General features: G+C 38.0%; 2 protein-coding genes across 2 annotated transcripts in view; both read left to right on the top strand.

Moving 5' to 3' along the window:
- LOC141335365 (target of rapamycin complex 2 subunit MAPKAP1-like) overlaps window positions 1–19,058 on the top strand; it is a 575,213-nt gene that overhangs the window by 85,740 nt on the left and 470,415 nt on the right.
- LOC141335363 (pre-B-cell leukemia transcription factor 1-like) overlaps window positions 1–19,058 on the top strand; it is a 73,372-nt gene that overhangs the window by 40,767 nt on the left and 13,547 nt on the right. The window contains exons 3-4 of the mRNA XM_073840799.1: window positions 10,127–10,368; window positions 11,897–12,087. Of these exons, the coding sequence (XP_073696900.1) occupies window positions 10,127–10,368; window positions 11,897–12,087 (433 nt within the window). The remainder of the gene's footprint in view (window positions 1–10,126; window positions 10,369–11,896; window positions 12,088–19,058) is intronic.

Here is a 19,058-nt window from a genome sequence, read left to right as displayed (position 1 = left end):
GTTCTAAAATGACTGAAATGGAAATTAGAGCTATCTTTAAAAGACAAAAACTGATATAAATAACAAAAACCACAACTAAAACTAATAAATATTAAAATAAAATCCAATTCCAAACATTACTAAATGCTATAATATTATAAATAATAACACTGAAACAACACTGCTGAAGTCTTTGTTTTGTCCCTGTGTGTCTCTAAAGCCTAAAACCACAGGAATGTCTCTTCAAAACTCTCTGGCTGAAAAGCAGCCCAAAAAAATACCTTGTATCTCCCACCACACATCAAATCCCAGACGCTGATGTATTCCTGACATGCCCAGGCAACTTCCAAGAGTGATTAAAGATGATTATCGGAAGTCTTTGTTTGACTAATCCAGATTAATGGCATTTAAGGATTAATGCACTTGTGCTTGAACTCGTGTGACCCGTCACAGCTTCCAGCAGTCAGTCGATCCTGCAAAAGGACATAAACATCACAAAGGTTGAGTGAGGTAATGGAGGTTGTGGATTTCTGGGATTTATTCTGTAAGATCTCTCCCAGGGTAGCTGTGGTTTTACCCAGACCTTCCTAATCTACAGGAATCCTGTGATAAAAAAAAAACCTAAAAGGCACAAAACCTGCCATTTATCTCATATACAGCATTCAGGTAAAAGCTTTATGCAGTTTTTGCTATACAAAAGGCTAGATGTCTACAATTAAAAAAAAAAAAGAAGCATACATGCATCATTACATATACTGTACAAAAAAACCTGTTTTATTCCAAACAAATAAGCAATATCAGGCAGAAATATTTGCGTATTAGTCTGTGTGGAGATCCTGATATGAGGTGTCAGGTGGAGAAGTTAAATTGGCAGCAGCTTCAGCAGCACACAGCTGTTTTTCAGCCTGTTTACTCACAATCAGACCTCAGTCTGTCGTCAACATCTAGTTACACAGGCAAACCACAGCAATATAGAAAAATCTCTGTCCTTTTAATGTCCCTGGGAGCCCTGTATAACCCTGTATAAAGTAGAGTTATGCACCTTTAAAATACCTTTTAATTTCCAGATTTTTTTTATATTAATTAAATGTGACAAGATAGCGTAAAAATGAAGTAAAAATGATTAAATAAAAATAAATGTTAACACTTTTTTATTTTAATTTGAATAATTATTTAAAATATATTATTTATTAAAATTGTATTATTTAATTATATGTATATATACACATACACTATACCGCTCAAAGTTTGGGATCAGTAAGACTTGTAATGTTTTTTAAAGTCTTTTAAGCTCATCAAGGCTGCATTTATTTGATGAAAAATATAGAAAAAAACAGTAATATTGCAAAGTTATTACAATATAGAAAAATGGTTTTTATTTTAATATACTTTAAAAGATTCTTTGATGAATAGAAAGATCCAAAGATCACCATTTATCTGAAATAAAAAGCTTTTATGACATTATACAGTATACAATTTAAAATCTTGGAGTCAGTATATATATATTATTTATTTATTTTTATTTTTTTGAGAAAGAAATTATAGAAATTAATACTTTTATTTAGCAAGGACACTTTAAATAGAAGATTTTTTATTTCAGATAAATGCTGTTCTTCTAAACTTTCTATTCATCAAAAAAAAAAAACGGAAAAAAATCAACATAATAATAATAATAATTATTATTATTATTATTATTATTATTATTATTATTATTTGAGCAGCAAATCAGCATATTAGAATTATTTCTGTGGCACTGAAAACTGGAGTAATGACGCTGAAAATTCAGCTTTGAAATAACAGGAATAAATTACATTTTAAAATATATTCAAATAAAAAAACAGCTATTTTAAATAGTAAAAATATTTCAAAATTGTACTGTTTTTGCTGTACTTCGGATCAAATAAATGCAGGCTTGGTGAGCAAAAGAGACTTCTTTAAAAAACATTTAAAATCTTACTGGTCAAAAACTTTGGATTGGTAGCGTATGTATTTGAATTGCATAAAATTAATTATTTGCATTACACAGTTTTAACATAAATGAATGTGATGCATATTTGTTAGTCACACATGCATTTAATTATGTTGCATAAGAGATTGAGATTTTATATGCAATTCAAATACATAATTATTACATTAAATATTTTAAAATCGACAATCAAAAGCTCTGTAGAGTGACCTCTTGCTGTCTATTTTTTCTCCTAAGGTGTTTTAGAGAATGTTGATACTTAAAGAAACATTAGTGTGCATTAGACAAGCTATGAAACAGCAATTAAACATTAAGTGCAATGTTATTGTTCTGCAGGTTTAAGTGATTTCTAAGATGCTCTTTCAAATATCCCAAGGACAAGATTGTAAACACACCACAGCTGCTCAGAATGACTAGAATAAGATCCACACACACACTCGCACACACATTGCCCTGCAGAAACACACACACACACACACACACAGTATTCTTGAGGTCAATGCAAGATGACATTTAAAGCACAGCAGACAAAGGCAAACAAATGCAAGATGGAAGGAGTGAATATGAGAGAAAGCATGAAGATATGAACATTTGCTCTGCTTTGTTCTTAATCTCATTTCGGTTTCATCTCTTGCCTTCTCTTTGGTGTTGCTTTCATTTTTAATGACAACAAAATAGTAAAGGTAGCCACATTCCCTATTCAGACCTCAGGCACAGAAATGCTAATTCAGCACAGAGCGCATCGCATGAAATGCATCTCTCAGACAGCGGCTCTCAGTTTAAGCAGACGTCTAATTAGCTAACGGTGACTGAACACGAACAGGATCGACAGAGAGGTGCATGTATAAAGATAGACGACTGTATTCATGACTCTAGTGATGTCTATACATATGTGTGTGACCCTGGACCACAAAACCAGTCATAAGTGTAATTTTTTTTTTTTTTGAAAATTGAGATTTAAACATCATCTGAAAGCTGAATAAATAAGCTTTCTATTGATGGCTTGTTAGGATATGACAATATTTGGCAGAGATAGAAATCTGGAATCTGAGTGTTAAAAACTGAGAAAACTGAGAAAATTGCCTTTAAAGTTGTCCAAATGAAGTTCTTAGCAATGCATATTACTAATCAACAATTAGGTTTTGACCTAATTCGGAAGAAATGTATTTAGAAGATTATAGAATAAAACAAAAATTACATTTTAGGCAAACAAAAAAAAATGTTTGTTTAGTTTTTCTAAAATGTGTTATTTTATTATTATTTATATTTTTTGAATTAGCAATTTTATTTTCAGTTGTTTTATTTTTAGTAATTTTGTCATCTGATTTTGTAATTTTTATCTTTTTTATACTATATTTTGGTTTAATAATAGTAAAAGTTAGGGAAGAAAATAACATAAGTGATAATAATAATTTATTTGTACTTGCATGTATTTGCTCATTTCATCTCTATATTTTTCCTGTGCTTTTAAAAAAAACATAAATAAATATACAGTATGTCACAAAAGTGAGTAAACACTTTACATTTCAGCAACCATTTTAGTATTTCTTTGCAAGGGACAATACTATAGAAATGAAACTTTGATATATTTTAGAGTAGTCAATGTGCAGCTTGTATAGCAGTATAGATTTACTCTCCTCTGAAAATAACTCAACATACAGCCATTATTGTCAAAATACCTGGCAACAAAAGTGAGTACACCCTAAGTGAACTTGTCCAAAGTGTCAATATATTGTGTTAGCACCATTGCTTGAGGATGCCCCACAGGTGCTTAATAGGGTTCAGGTCTGGAGACATACTTGGCCACCCCTTCACCTTCACCTTCAGCTTCTTCAGCAAGGCAGTTGTCATCTTGGGGGTGTGTTTGGGGTCGTTATCACGTTAGAAAACTGCCGTTCGGTCTAGTTTCTGAAGGGAAGGCATCATGTTCTGCTTCAGAATGTACAGTACATAATGGAATCCATGTTTCCCTCAGTGAACTGCAGCTCTCCAGTATCAGCAGCACTCATGCAGCCCCAGACCATGATGCTACCACCACCATGCTTGACTGTGGGCGAGACAAAATTTTCTTGGTACTCCTCACCAGGGCATCGCCACACATGCTGGACACCATCTGAGCCAAACAAGTTTATCTTATAGTCTCATCAGACAACAGGACATGGTTCCAGTAATTCATGCTCTTGGTTGTCTTCAGCAAACTGTTTGCAGGCTTTCTTGTAAGCCAGCTTCAGAAGAGGCTTCTTTCTGGGATGACACCTATGCAAACTGATTGTTGCAGTGTGCGGCATATGGTCTGTGACAAGCTGACCTTCTACTTCTGCAACCTTTAAAGCAATGCTGGCAGCACTCATGCATCTGCCAGGTTCTGCACCTGATGCACAGAACGAGTGCTCAACTTCGTTGATCGACCCTTGCAAGACCTGTTCCGAATGGAACCCATCTTGGAAAACCTCTGTATGACCCTGACCACTGTAGTGTAACTCAGTTACTGAACCTCTAATAGCCTTGGCCATCTTTGTGGAGAGCAACAATTCTAATTCTCAAATCCTCAGAGAGTTCTTTGCCATGAGATGCCATGTTGAACATCCAGTGGTCAGTATGAGAGAATTGTACTTAAAGCACTTAATTTTAACTGCTCTATAACAAGATACACAACTTTGTATAGTCCTGACAGTAGAGCCCGACCGATAAAGGATTTTGAAGGCCGATACCGATACAAATATTTGTTGTTTTAAAATCCGATATTCCGATATATCGGCCGATTTTTTTTTTTTCATTTCAGAAACGCGCAACAAAACATTAACAGGTTTCCCTAACATTAGTTATTTGTAGTTATTTATGAGTTTTAAATAACATAATATGATAATGCATTTTAAAAAGAAACTTGTTTCTTTTATTGTCACAACAGAACAGAGGAACATCAAAATATATTAAAGTTCTGATATTCAAAGTTACCAGTATTAAAAGACTTGGTAAGCTTCATAAATATAACTTTGAACAATACTACTTATAAATTGCTAACAGTATATGAGGTAGTGTCCTGAATCAGTCAATCCTCAATAGCTCCAGTCCAGCAGAGGCAGGTTGTAGTACAAGAAGCAAAGTTTCTCTGCATTCTCTCCTGTCAAAGAGCTTCGCCTATCCTCATAAATATTCCCTATGGTGCTGAACAATCTTTCGCTCGCCACAGAGGAGGGTGGACAGGAGAGGTACTGCCTTGCCAAAGCTGACAGTCTGGTGAAACGGTTGGTGTTGTGTTTCCACCAATCATATGGATTCCCACTCTTTCTGTCAATGACAGGCTCTCTGAAGTACCGTTCTAGCTCTTCGATGATCCCCTCTGGTTCCACTGCCTCACTGGTGGATGGAAGGAGCACAGTGTCATACAGCCAGTCTAAGACACTGGGTACTTGGTCCTCTGTTCTCGGCCTTTTGGGATCGGTCTCCTCAGATGGAGTTTCCGTGGCAGAATCTGGTGGACTGGTCTCCATAGCCTCTTTTAGCCAGGTTTTCACTTTTACCAGAATTTCTGGTACCAAAGGCCACTCTTTGTAGCGTGGGTCCAGGACAAAGGCAAGCACCACCTCTTTAGCGCCTTTAACTTTTGCTAATCTTTTTTGCAAACTGTCCAGTATGAATTTTCTTGTGGTTTGAATACCCCTGGTGGTTGGTCCCTCTGACTCCAGTAAATGTTGTAACACTGCTAAACATGGTAGAATGCAGGATGTGGATGAGTCCTCTATGCTGAATTCCAGTGTCACCTCCTCCAGTGGTCCAAGGGTCTCTGCCAGGTTCGACGCAATGGACCATTCTTCTGCTGACAGACATGAGAAATGTCCATGGTCGCTAGCATACGCAGTGATGGCTCTTTTCTGTTCAATCATCCTCACCAACATGTGCAGTGTCGAGTTCCACCTTGTCTGTACTGCCTGTATGATCGAATGCTGTGGGACACCTAGCTCCTCCTGAATTTTAGATAGGCGTTGCTGTGCCATAACAGAGTGGTTGAAGTGAGTTGCAATTTTCTTCAGCTTTACCAGAATGTCCACCGCCACTCTCTGGGAACTGAGGCCATCATTGATAACTAGGTGCAGTATGTGAGCACTGCAGCTCAGGTCTGGCATCTCAACAAGGCGCATGCCTTTCACCATATTTGCCCCACTGTCCCTGAGTACAAGCATGACCCACTCCTCATCAATTTCCCATTCTTCAAGCATGGACAGAAATGTCTCTCCAATGTACTGTCCTGTGTGGGACTGTGACAAGGATTTCACGTTCAAGACAAGCTGGACCTTTTTCCAATTCTTGTGAATGAAATGAGCAGTCAGGCTCATGATTGCCTCATTTGACCCTGACCAACAGTCGGTGGTAAAAGAAATGCTGTTTCCTGCATTTTCAACTGACAGCAGTTTCTTTATTTTGTTTACAACTCCTGTAAATCTCATCCATCTTCTTTGTACGGAAAAATTTCTCTGTTTTTAATGGGTACCTGGGCTCTGCCTTGGCCATAACCCTTTTAAACCCTGCACCCTCAACAACTGCAAAAGGCAGGATGTCGGTGGCTATCATCTCCATCAGGAGTTTGTCCATTTCTTCAGTTCTTGGATCATTTAGAGTCCATTTTGTGGTTTTCTCTAGCACTTGTTTTAGGGTTGTCTGTGTCAATGATGTGGTTGGAACATAAGGCTGTGCTTCTTTTTGCGTCTTCTCGTAGATCTCTTTGTGTTTTGATTTAAGGTGTGCCCACAAGTTGGATGTATTTTTAAATTTGAGGCTGCCAGATCCCTGGCTCACAGAGGCTGTACAGATGTGGCACGTGACTGTACCTGATGGGCCTTTTGTGAAATACTCCCATACTTGACTTCGTCCACCACTTGCCATCTGTCAAAATATAAAGTAAACAAGCCAGGTGAGATATACAAAAAAACAACATAACATAAAACGTAACATAAACATACAAATAAAATGATTGCTGCTACAGCCACAACTATTACTACCAGCATTATTATTATTATTATTATTAGGCTATTATTATTATTATTGACAGTAATAATTACAAAAAATAATGATGACATAAGTGTGTACTAATCTTACTAGAATCAAGGCATTGCAATCGCATAAATTAATATTAAAGTTTCAAAGAATAAATCAATTGTATTAATTTAAACAATTATTATCAATCAAGTATTATATTACTTAAATAACATAAACATATATTTTACTGCCTTTATTTAAATTGTTTAATTGGTAAAATTTTTATAACACATTATCTTGTGGATCCATCAGTTCACATTTACAAGTCTACGTTTTTCTCTTCCAGCAGGAGGCGCTATCAGAATGGTACACAAAGCAGTGCAGCAAATGACTTTGAAACGTGCAGCGCTCATATTTATTCAATGAATAGCCTTTTGCAGTTTGGTCGCAATACTTGTCTTTCAGTCCCCACATTTAAGACCACCTGAAATCATAATTATGACTTTCTTAACCCCTAATAACACTGCAGTCATCAATGAAAATTAAGAGCTTTATTTAAGACTTTCAAAAAAAACCTTATATTTATTTTTATTTTTTCCCCACCATGTTCGGGGCACAAGAAAAATATTAAGGGACTAAATTAATATCAGCATATGAAGTATAATCGTCTCTCATTGTGAAAATGCACTTTTTTGAAAATTTTTGGTGGCAGAATATTCGGTGCATCCCTAATCTAAATCCATGATGTGACTCGTTAATGCTGCGGCTGAACGACAGTCTGCAACGCACACTTGGCGTCATTGGATTTCACACACGTGTAAAAGAAAAGCTAACTTTTATGCACAAGCTACGTTTGATACTTTTTCTCTATGTCTAAATGTTCACTTCTTGCAAGTCTAACTTACATTTTACAATGCAGGGACTGTAACTAGAGATATGCTAGTTATAAATACAGTAATCATTACTTTATTTAGGCAGAATAAGTTTGTTGTGGTTTCCAAGCTCATTAATGTTAACGTTAGCGGTCTTCCACTGATAGTGGCATTAGCTAGCTTTGTGGTTAGCTAGTCTATGATGAGCCATAATTTAGCAATGGATAACGTCAAACTGCAAATTGTAAAACATACATTTTCAATATAACAGGCCAAGGAGAGATGATACGTCTCATTGCTATAACTATCACACTATTAAAGAAGTACTTCAGTCTCATTGTCAAAAGGACAGTCAGTCAACTACACTGTAACAACGTAACGTAATTAATTACTAGCTAATTCCGCTTCACTCTCGGCTTATTTCACAGCAGCAAAACTGGACATGATAGTCACGAATTTTGTGATGCTTATTTGAGTTAAGAGAACTGATGGGGATGTTCTTTTTATTGTTATTCAAGCAATGTATGTCTCGTGACCAACTCAACTCGTGGGCTGTATCCGAAATCGCCCCCTATACCCTCAAATAGTGCACTATTTGAGGGGACAGCCATTTTAAGTGGTGTTCGAAACCATAGTGGACGTTCTCGAGTGCACTCATTCAATCCCACAATGCACCGCAAAAACGAGTGTACAAACGATGTACGCTCAACAGCTAGAGATAACCCATAATGCACTGTGAGAGTCGCGAGCTGACTGAATTCCCGCGTCTCACCAGACGATGGCGCCAGCAGCTGAATCATCCATCTGTTCATTTTACAACGCGCTGGTCCATGGCGTAATACAGCGTAAAACACATGTACCAATTCGTTGTAAGGTGATTATTAATTTTTTTAACCAGGGTTTATACGTAAATTCCTTGACATAGTTAAAGATAAATCCTTACTACTTCTTACTTCTTACTACTCGAACTGTCAGTTTTAAATGATTGTTAAACAGCAAGCAATACTATGCAAAAGCGGCAGTCCTTCCGGTGCACTTAGTGTCCGAATTCACTCACTCGTTTTCATTCACTCCTTCAAGTGAACTGTACGAGTTGACTAATGTAGGCAATAGTGAATGAGGGTATAGGGGGAGATTTCGGATACAGCCGTGAACACACTTCACCGTTGATCTCACTCGCGGATAACTGGTTCTCTCTGCCCGACTCTGGCTGGATCAGCAGGTTGCAGGATGTGGAGTGCCCTTTGGTGGACAAACTATACAACGCCAACACTCATGACATGGTTGAAGGGTGTTTCGTCCGTTTTTATTTTATTTTTGAAATATTCATTTATCGACCATTATAAATGCCGATACCGATAGTTTGGAAAATGCCTAATATCGGCCGATAATATCGGCCTGCTGATATATCGGTCGGGCTCTACCTGACAGGCAGACAAAAACATAAACATGATGAATAGGACATGTGGCTTTGCATGGTTAAACAACATACTGCTGTTATCACTTAGGGTGTACTCACTTTTGTTGCCAGCTGTTCTGACATTAATGGCTGTATGTTGAGTAATTTTCAGGGGGCACTAAATCTCTACTGCTACATCGACTACTCTAAAATATATCCAAGTTTCATTTCTAAAGTATTGTCACTTGAGAAGATATACTAAAATAATTGCTGAAATGTGAGGGGTCTACTCACTTTTGTGAGATACTGTATATGTAGAATGACAACATTAAAACATGTTTAAGCAATCCATAAAAATGACATATACAGTATATATATAATTTTTTTCTCCTGTGTTTACGTGACCATCCACTCTGCAGACTGCAAAATCAAAAATCAAACATAAAGTGCCAAAAAAGTCTTTGGTGTGGAATTAAAGCAGGCCGTGTTGGGTGGCCGCCGAAGCACATCTTAACGGCTCACGGCGCTTTTATTCCACCCACCTCAGTGAAGAGACCTGCCACTGTCAATCATTCTCTTGTAGTCGCTCTGGCACAAACACACCTCGACCTCTGATAAACAGCGTGTCATAGCAGACTAATCCTGCGCCGTGCGTTAATGGCTGAGGACGTGAGGGGCTTGCCGTTCTGCGGCGAGCCTGTCTAGTCGCTTATTCACTGTGGAGTGATAAGAAAAAACAACCAGCTATCTAAAACCTGCTTTGGGAGGTCCAGGTGTTCAGGAAATTGTCTTTGCATGTCTGAATGTGTCTTGAAGTCTACAATGCTCATCTCATTTTTATGTGGTTAAACTGAATCGTTTGACCAAATATAAAGATGTAGTTCTTGTCTATTGCCTATTTATATTTAAATTGCTTTATTTGGTCTGTTGTGGCAGGTCTCAGTATCCGTGGCAGTCAGGATGAAGATCCTGCGGACCCCCAGCTCATGCGTCTGGATAACATGCTGCTGGCAGAGGGCGTGTCCGGACCGGAGAAAGGGGGCGGGGCGGCGGCGGTTGCTGCGGCAACAGCAGCAGTGGGAGTGGGAGCTGATAACTCCATCGAACACTCGGACTACAGAGCCAAACTCAGCCAGATCCGACAGATCTACCACACCGAGCTGGAGAAATACGAGCAGGTCTGTACACCCGTGCACATATCAGGAACATACGGCTGTATCAGCAAAATGAGTTTCATTAAAATCAATCAGACATTCTAGTACTCCTGGTTTGAAAAGTAACTTGTTACTGGAAAAAGACTGAACTACTACACTGTAAAAAGTTTTCACCAGTTTCAGCTTAAAAATCTAAGTTTAGCAGCTGCCTTAAGATTTTAAGTTAAATCAACTTAAGTCTTTTAAACTCACAAGTTATATCAACTAATTTTTATTGTAATAAGTTAAAATGACTTGTAGTTTTAAGCTGATTTAACTTAAAAACTTAAGGCAGCTGCTGAACTTTTTACACTGTAGGGGAAAACAGCTAAGATAATTACTTATTTCATGTATTGAAATTTTAGTTTGAATTATCTATCTTTATTTTTTAGGTTTAGTTCAATTGTTAGTGATTTTTTATATGCTTTTGTCATTTGTCTCTTTTTTTAAATATTATTATTAAGGTTTAATTGATTTGTATTTCAGTTTTTTAAGTTAAATTAGAAATGTGTAAAATATTGTATTTCAGATTTAATTCAATTAGCAAAAATAGTTTTTAATAGTTTAATTAAAGGAGAAGTTAACTTCCAGAACAAAAATGTACAGATAATTTACTCACCCTCTTGTCATCCAAGATGTTCATGTCTTTCTTTCTTCAGTCAAAAAGAAATGTTCTCCATATAGTGGACTTCTATGGTGCCCCCAAATTTAAACTTCCAAAATGCAGTTTAAATGCAGCTTTAAACAGCTCTAAACTATCCTAGCCGAGGAAGAAGGGTCTTATTTAGCGAAGTGACTGGTTATTTTCTAAATAAATTAACAATTTATATACTTTTTTAACCTTAAACGCTTGTCTTGTCTATTCTCTGTGATACACATGTGAACTCTGTGTATTCTGGTTCAAGACAGTTAGGGTATGCCGAAAAACTCCTAATTTTCTAATTATACAGGTAACAAACTGGGATTAGGAGCACTCCCTTTAATCTCAGTTTGTTACCTGTATAAAACACCTGGAAGCCAGAAATCTTGCTGATTGATAGGGGATCAAATACTTATTTTACTCATTTAAAAGCAAATAAATGTATAACTTTTTTTAAAATGCATTTTGTGGATTTTTTTGTTGTTATTCTGGTAAAATAAATCTACTGTAAACCTAAATAAACATCACTGTTAAAATCAACCTAACATTAAAATTATAGACTGATCATTTTTTTGTCAGTGGGCAAACATACAAAATCAGCAGGGGATCAAATAATTTTTTCCCTCACTGTATGTTTGTGTTTAGTTATGTGCTTTTGTCATTTTTCTCATTTTTTTTTTAATATTTACAATGTTAATTTAAGTGCTTCAACTTCAACGTATTTCAGTTTTAATTTTTGTTTAGATTAAGTTTTTTATCTAATATTTGCATATTATTTTATTTCGACATAAAAGTTTTAGTTTTAGTGTTAACATTGATAACTGTGATAAAGAGTTTGCATTACCAGTAATGAGTAATTTGTTTGGTCCACAGGCATGTAATGAATTCACAACCCATGTGATGAACCTGTTGAGGGAACAGTCTCGCACGCGGCCCATCTCACCTAAAGAGATTGAACGCATGGTGAACATCATCCACCGCAAATTCAGCTCCATCCAGATGCAGCTCAAGCAGAGCACCTGTGAGGCCGTCATGATCCTCAGGTCCCGCTTCCTCGACGCCAGGTCAGAAACTCTGTGAAACACAGATTATTTTATCCAAAAGATATTGCTTGTGTCTTGCCAGTAGACAGTACTGTGCACAAGTTTGGTTTTAAGTCAGTTATTTCTATCTTTTGCTACAGTGTGTCAGTAGGAAATGTCAGTTTGCATTTCCAAACATTCATTTTGCCATTTATTGTAATAATCCAGTGAGTTTTTGTTTGCACAAGGAGTCTGATAACAGCCAGTGCTCCACACAGAGATCTGATCTCATCATCATCATCCAGTCTGTCTGGAATGACAATAATAAACAACAAACTGAGACAGATAAATCCAGAAGAACTGTGGCAACGTCTCCAAGATGCTTTAAAGGGGTCATCCGGTGCCACATGCACTTTTACAAGCTGTTTGAACTGAAATGTGTGTTGGGAGTGTGTGTACACAACCACCCTAGAATGACAAAGATCCACCCAGTAGTTTTCTTTTAATTTAGTAAAATAATTTGCCCCTTCTCATATGGAGCCGTTCTCAGATGCCTGTCGTTGTGGCGTAACACCGACAGAGGCCGCTCCTGCGATAGTTGATAGACAGCAGTGTTTTAGCATAGACCCGCCCCGAGTGTAAACTGACAGCACTGAGGGAACGTGACCGCTGATCTATCTAAATGGGTTCATGTTTACACGAATCATTTCTCACCATACTGCTTTATAAACGAGGGTCAGTATAAAGCTTAGCTTTGTAACACTAGATGGTTTAAAACGGTGTCTGTTAATGATTAAGATGTAACGTTAACGCAATACCTGCAAACGTGTTTACAGCCCACAACTGCACACGAGTAAAGACTATAACACTCACATTTATGTATTTCAATATAAGGACGGAGTAAGTTATGCTAACCGATCACTTTTTTGTTCTTGTTCAATCAGCTATGCCTCAGTAAACACACCGCGTTCAGCTCTTCACCACAGTAAACACAGTAAACACACCGCGTTCAGCTCTGTACCACAGTAAACACACCGCGTTCGTCTCTTTTCCACAGTAAACACATCACGTTAGTCTCCACAGTAAACACAGTAAACACATCGCGTACAGATCTGTACCACAGTAAACACAGTAAACACATCGCATTCGTCTCTTTACCACAGTAAACACACTGCGTTCGTCTCTTTACCACAGTAAAAACAGTAAACACACCGCGTTCGTCTCTTTTCCACAGTAAACACATCACGTTAGTCTCCACAGTAAACACAGTAAACACATCGCGTACAGATCTGTACCACAGTAAACACAGTAAACACATCGCATTCGTCTCTTTACCACAGTAAAAACAGTAAACACAACGCGTTCGTCTCTTTACCACAGTAAACACACCAGCGTTCGTCTCTTTACCACAGTAAACACAGTAAACACACCCGCGTTCGTCTCTTTACCACAGTAAATACAGTAAACACACCGCGTTAGTCTCTTCACCACAGTAAACACAGTAAACACATCGCGTACAGATCTGTACCACAGTAAATACATCGCATTCGTCTCTTTACCACAGTAAACACACTGCGTTCGTCTCTTTACCACAGTAAAAACAGTAAACACACCACGTTCGTCTCTTTACCACATTAAACACACTGCGTTCGTCTCTTTACCACAGTAAAAACAGTAAACACACCGCGTTCGTCTCTTTACCACATTAAACACACTGCGTTCATCTCTTTACCACAGTAAACACAGTAAACACACCCGCGTTCGTCTCTTTACCACAGTAAATACAGTAAACACACCGCGTTAGTCTCTTCACCACAGTAAACACAGTAAACACATCGCGTACAGATCTGTACCACAGTAAACACAGTAAATACATCGCATTCGTCTCTTTACCACAGTAAACACACTGCGTTCGTCTCTTTACCACAGTAAAAACAGTAAACACACCACGTTCGTCTCTTTACCACATTAAACACACTGCGTTCGTCTCTTTACCACAGTAAAAACAGTAAACACACCACGTTCGTCTCTTTACCACATTAAACACACTGCGTTCGTCTCTTTACCACAGTAAAAACAGTAAACACACCGCGTTCGTCTCTTTACCACATTAAACACACTGCATTCGTCTCTTTACCACATTAAACACACTGCGTTCGTCTCTTTACCACATTAAACACACTGCGTTCGTCTCTTTACCACATTAAACACACTGCGTTCGTCTCTTTACCACATTAAACACACTGCGTTCGTCTCTTTACCACATTAAACACACCGCGTTCGTCTCTTTACCACATTAAACACACTGCGTTCGTCTCTTTACCACAGTAAAAACAGTAAACACACCGCGTTCGTCTCTTTACCACAGTAAACACAGTAAACACACCCGCGTTCGTCTCTTTACCACAGTAAACACACCAGCGTTCGTCTCTTTACCACAGTAAACACAGTAAACACACCCGCGTTCGTCTCTTTACCACAGTAAATACAGTAAACACACCACGTTCATCTCTTTACCACAGTAAATACAGTAAACACACCAGCGTTCGTCTCTTTACCACAGTAAACACACCAGCATTCGTCTCTTTACCACAGTAAACACAGTAAACACACCCGCGTTAGTCTCTTCACCACAGTAAATACAGTAAACACACCAGCGTTCGTCTCTTTTCCACAGTAAACACAGTAAACACATCGCGTACAGATCTGTACCACAGTAAACACAGTAAACACACCGCGTTCGTCTCTTTACCACAGTAAACACACCGCGTTCGTCTCTTTACCACAGTAAACACAGTAAACACACCGCGTTCGTCTCTTTACCACAGTAAACACACCAGCGTTCGTCTCTTTTCCACAGTAAACACAGTAAACACATCGCGTACAGATCTGTACCACAGTAAACACAGTAAACACACCGCGTTCGTCTCTTTACCACAGTAAACACACCGCGTTCGTCTCTTTACCACAGTAAACACAGTAAACACACCGCGTTCGTCTCTTTACCACAGTAAAAACAGTAAACACACCGCGTTCGTCTCTTTACCACAGTAAACAGACCCGCGTTAGTCTCTTCACCACAGTAAATACAGTAAACACACCAGCGTTCGTCTCTTTACCACAGTAAAAACAGTAAACACACCGCGTTCGTCTCTTTACCACAGTAAACACAGTAAACAGACCCGCGTTAGTCTCTTCACCACAGTAAATACAGTAAACACACCAGCGTTCGTCTCTTTTCCACAGTAAACACAGTAAACACATCATGTACAGATCTGTACCACAGTAAACACAGTAAACACATCGCATTCGTCTCTTTACCACAGTAAAAACAGTAAACACACCGCGTTCGTCTCTTTACCACATTAAACACACTGCGTTCGTCTCTTTACCACAGTAAAAACAGTAAACACACCGCGTTCGTCTCTTTACCACAGTAAACACAGTAAACACACCCGCGTTCGTCTCTTTACCACAGTAAAAACAGTAAACACACCGCGTTCGTCTCTTTACCACAGTAAACACAGTAAACACACCCGCGTTCGTCTCTTTACCACAGTAAAAACAGTAAACACACCGCGTTCGTCTCTTTACCACAGTAAACACACCGCGTTCGTCTCTTTACCACAGTAAACACAGTAAACACACCGCGTTCGTCTCTTTACCACAGTAAACACACCGCATTCGTCTCTTTACCACAGTAAACACAGTAAACACACCGCGTTCGTCTCTTTACCACAGTAAAAACAGTAAACACACCGCGTTCGTCTCTTTACCACAGTAAACACAGTAAACACACCGCGTTCGTCTCTTTACCACAGTAAAAACAGTAAACACACCGCGTTCGTCTCTTTACCACAGTAATCACAGTAAACACACCCGCGTTCGTCTCTTTACCACAGTAAAAACAGTAAACACACCGCGTTCGTCTCTTTACCACAGTAAACACACCGCGTTCGTCTCTTTACCACAGTAAACACAGTAAACACACCGCGTTCGTCTCTTTACCACAGTAAACACACCGCATTCGTCTCTTTACCACAGTAAACACAGTAAACACACCGCGTTCGTCTCTTTACCACAGTAAAAACAGTAAACACACCGCGTTCGTCTCTTTACCACAGTAAACACACCGCGTTCGTCTCTTTACCACAGTAAAAACAGTAAACACACCGCGTTCGTCTCTTTACCACAGTAAACACACCGCGTTCGTCTCTTTACCACAGTAAACACACCGCGTTCGTCTCTTTACCACAGTAAAAACAGTAAACACACCGCGTTCGTCTCTTTACCACAGTAAACACACCGCATTCGTCTCTTTACCACAGTAAACACACCGCGTTCGTCTCTTTACCACAGTAAACACACCGCGTTCGTCTCTTTACCACAGTAAAAACAGTAAACACACCGCGTTCGTCTCTTTACCACAGTAAACACACCGCGTTCGTCTCTTTACCACAGTAAATACAGTAAACACACCCGCGTTCGTCTCTTTACCACAGTAACCACAGTAAACACACCCGCATTCGTCTCTTTACCACAGTAAACACAGTAAACACATCGCATTCGTATCTCTCTCAGTACTCTAACGTTACCCTGCCAGTACATATAAAGATAAATCAAAGTGACATTAAGTTTACTAACTATTCAGACACTTCCAGTATAAGCCGTAATTGCCGAACTTCTTTGTGGGTGCCATCTTGTTTCGGTTCCAACTCCGGTTTTTAAATTAAATTTTAAATGGATGGGGTTGTACAGTGTCTTCAAAGCCCCCCAAGTGCCATTTTCCCCCAAACTATACAACTATACCCCCAACTGTTGTCTAGGCAACACCCCGTGTGCTGTGTAATGACACGCCCCACAGAACTGAGGGACGGGGTGAGCAGAGGTTCATAAAATTTAAAGGCCAAGTACTGATATCGCTTGCTGAGAACAGAGGCATTTTTTACCAGGTAAAATGAGTGTTTTTTTACACTACCATAGAGAATTTTTAATCAAAGTATATTACAAACTTTTCATTAGGACCCTAAAGCATCATATTAGCTTGTGGAAAATGGGCATTGGTTGACCCCTTTAAGAAACCTACAGTACCTGCAAAACTGTTAAAAGTTTTAGGCACTTGTAAAAATGCTGAAAAAAATGAGGATGCTGTCCAAAATAGATTTTCTTTATCAATTAACTTCTAGTAACTAAATTAAATCAACATTTGGTGTGCTCTAGGTGCACTTGCACATATTTTTTTTTAGGTAGCTTTGAGGTCTTTTAAAGCATCTTGGAGACGTTGGGACATTAGGTTTAGCGTTAGACGTTTAGATCTAATAATGCACTGCTGGCATTAGATAATACAGCATTTAAAAAATAAATAAAGAATAATTATTATTGATGGTGTGTCCGTGTTTTTACACATGTAGGTGTTTTTGCGAGTGTGGGTTTGTTTCTGATTGTATTGGATGTGCTGAGAGCGAGGCGTGTGTGAACGAGTGGGTGATGTGGTAATAATTTAAGGTCTTATGAGTGTTTTGCTTAAACTGGCAGGAGGATAAGTTGGGATCAGGAAATTTGCCAATTAGTGCCGGTTGGCTTGCAAGGGCACGAGTTACTTAAATCAAAAAGTAAATTCTGCAAAAATCTGCTCATCAGAAAGTTATTCAACTGATGGAATGCAAATGGAACAGACAGTGATTGGTGGGCTCAGTGATGACATCATACAGAGAGAGAGAGGGATTGGCTGCCAAAGTCAGGTTATCAGTGTTGCCAAGTCTGCGGTTTTCATGCGGAGTTGGACTACTTTAACACTGTTGCCGCGGGTTGTTTTTCATGTCCATGGGTTGAAGCGACCCCAAAAACATGATATTTATTCCCTAAAATGCAGGGGAACCCCACCTAAAAATGTCTATTATACCCCAAATAACACAGTTTTTAATGGGGGACCACCCTCTAATTTTGAGTAGAAATTGGGCGGGTTTTGTTTGGAAAACTTGGCAACCCTGCAGATTATTATGTTTTAAGCAAATAAGTGGCCCAAAAATATGTTTTTATGCCACATCAGGGAATGTTTATTGGATTCGACTTAATAAAAGTATCTGACCTATAACTCCCAATAATACATACTGTACTACATGCAATAATTTGTACTTTATGTATTGTGGTATAGTTATGACATCTACCAACAGGGGATCATTGGATCAATTAGCTAATTTTGTGTTTTTCAGTACAAATATCTAAACTTTTTAACCCTCATGTTGTGTTTCAATCATTTTGATCCAGAAAGGATGTTCTTTTTCTTGAAAATGCTAGTTAATGTTGTAACATAGGAATGAAACTTACTAACTTTGCCCGCACAGGATATTATAAATAAATTTGTGACCCTGGACCACAAAACCAGTCATAAGGTTAAATTTGACAAAACTTATACATCATATGAAAGCTCAATAAATAAGCTTTCTATTGATGTATGATTTGTTAGGATAGGACAATATTTGACTGAGATACATCTATTTGAAATCAGAAATCTGAGGATGCAAAAAAATCAAAAAGACTGAGAAAATCACCTTTAAAGTTGTCCAAATTAGGTTCTTAACAATGCATATTACAAATCAAAAATTACATTTTGATAGGTTTACAGTAGGAATTTTACAAAAAATCTTCATGGAACATGAACTTTACTTAATTTCTTAATGATTTTTGGCATAAAAGAAAAATCAAAAATTTTGACCCATGCAATGTATTTTTGGCTATTGCTACAAATATACCCCAGCGAGTTAAGACTGGTTTTGTGGTCCAGGGTCACATTTAAGCTTTTTTTTTTTTTAACCATCATTACTATCATAGTTTTTATTAATATTTTAAATGAGCTTATTTTTTATATTTTTATTTTAGTTTATTTAGCCATTTGGTAATCAGTTTAGTAATTATATTATATGCTTTTGTCAGCTTCCCCTTTTTAATGTTACTATTTAGGTTTAATTAATTGTATCAACTTTTTTTATAAACTTTCAATTTACACACGATTT

Source organism: Garra rufa, chromosome 5 (assembly GCF_049309525.1).
Source record: "Garra rufa chromosome 5, GarRuf1.0, whole genome shotgun sequence".
NCBI lineage: Eukaryota > Metazoa > Chordata > Actinopteri > Cypriniformes > Cyprinidae > Garra > Garra rufa.
The sequence above is the reverse complement of the archived record's forward strand: the minus strand, read 5'-3'. Positions and strand labels throughout refer to the sequence as shown.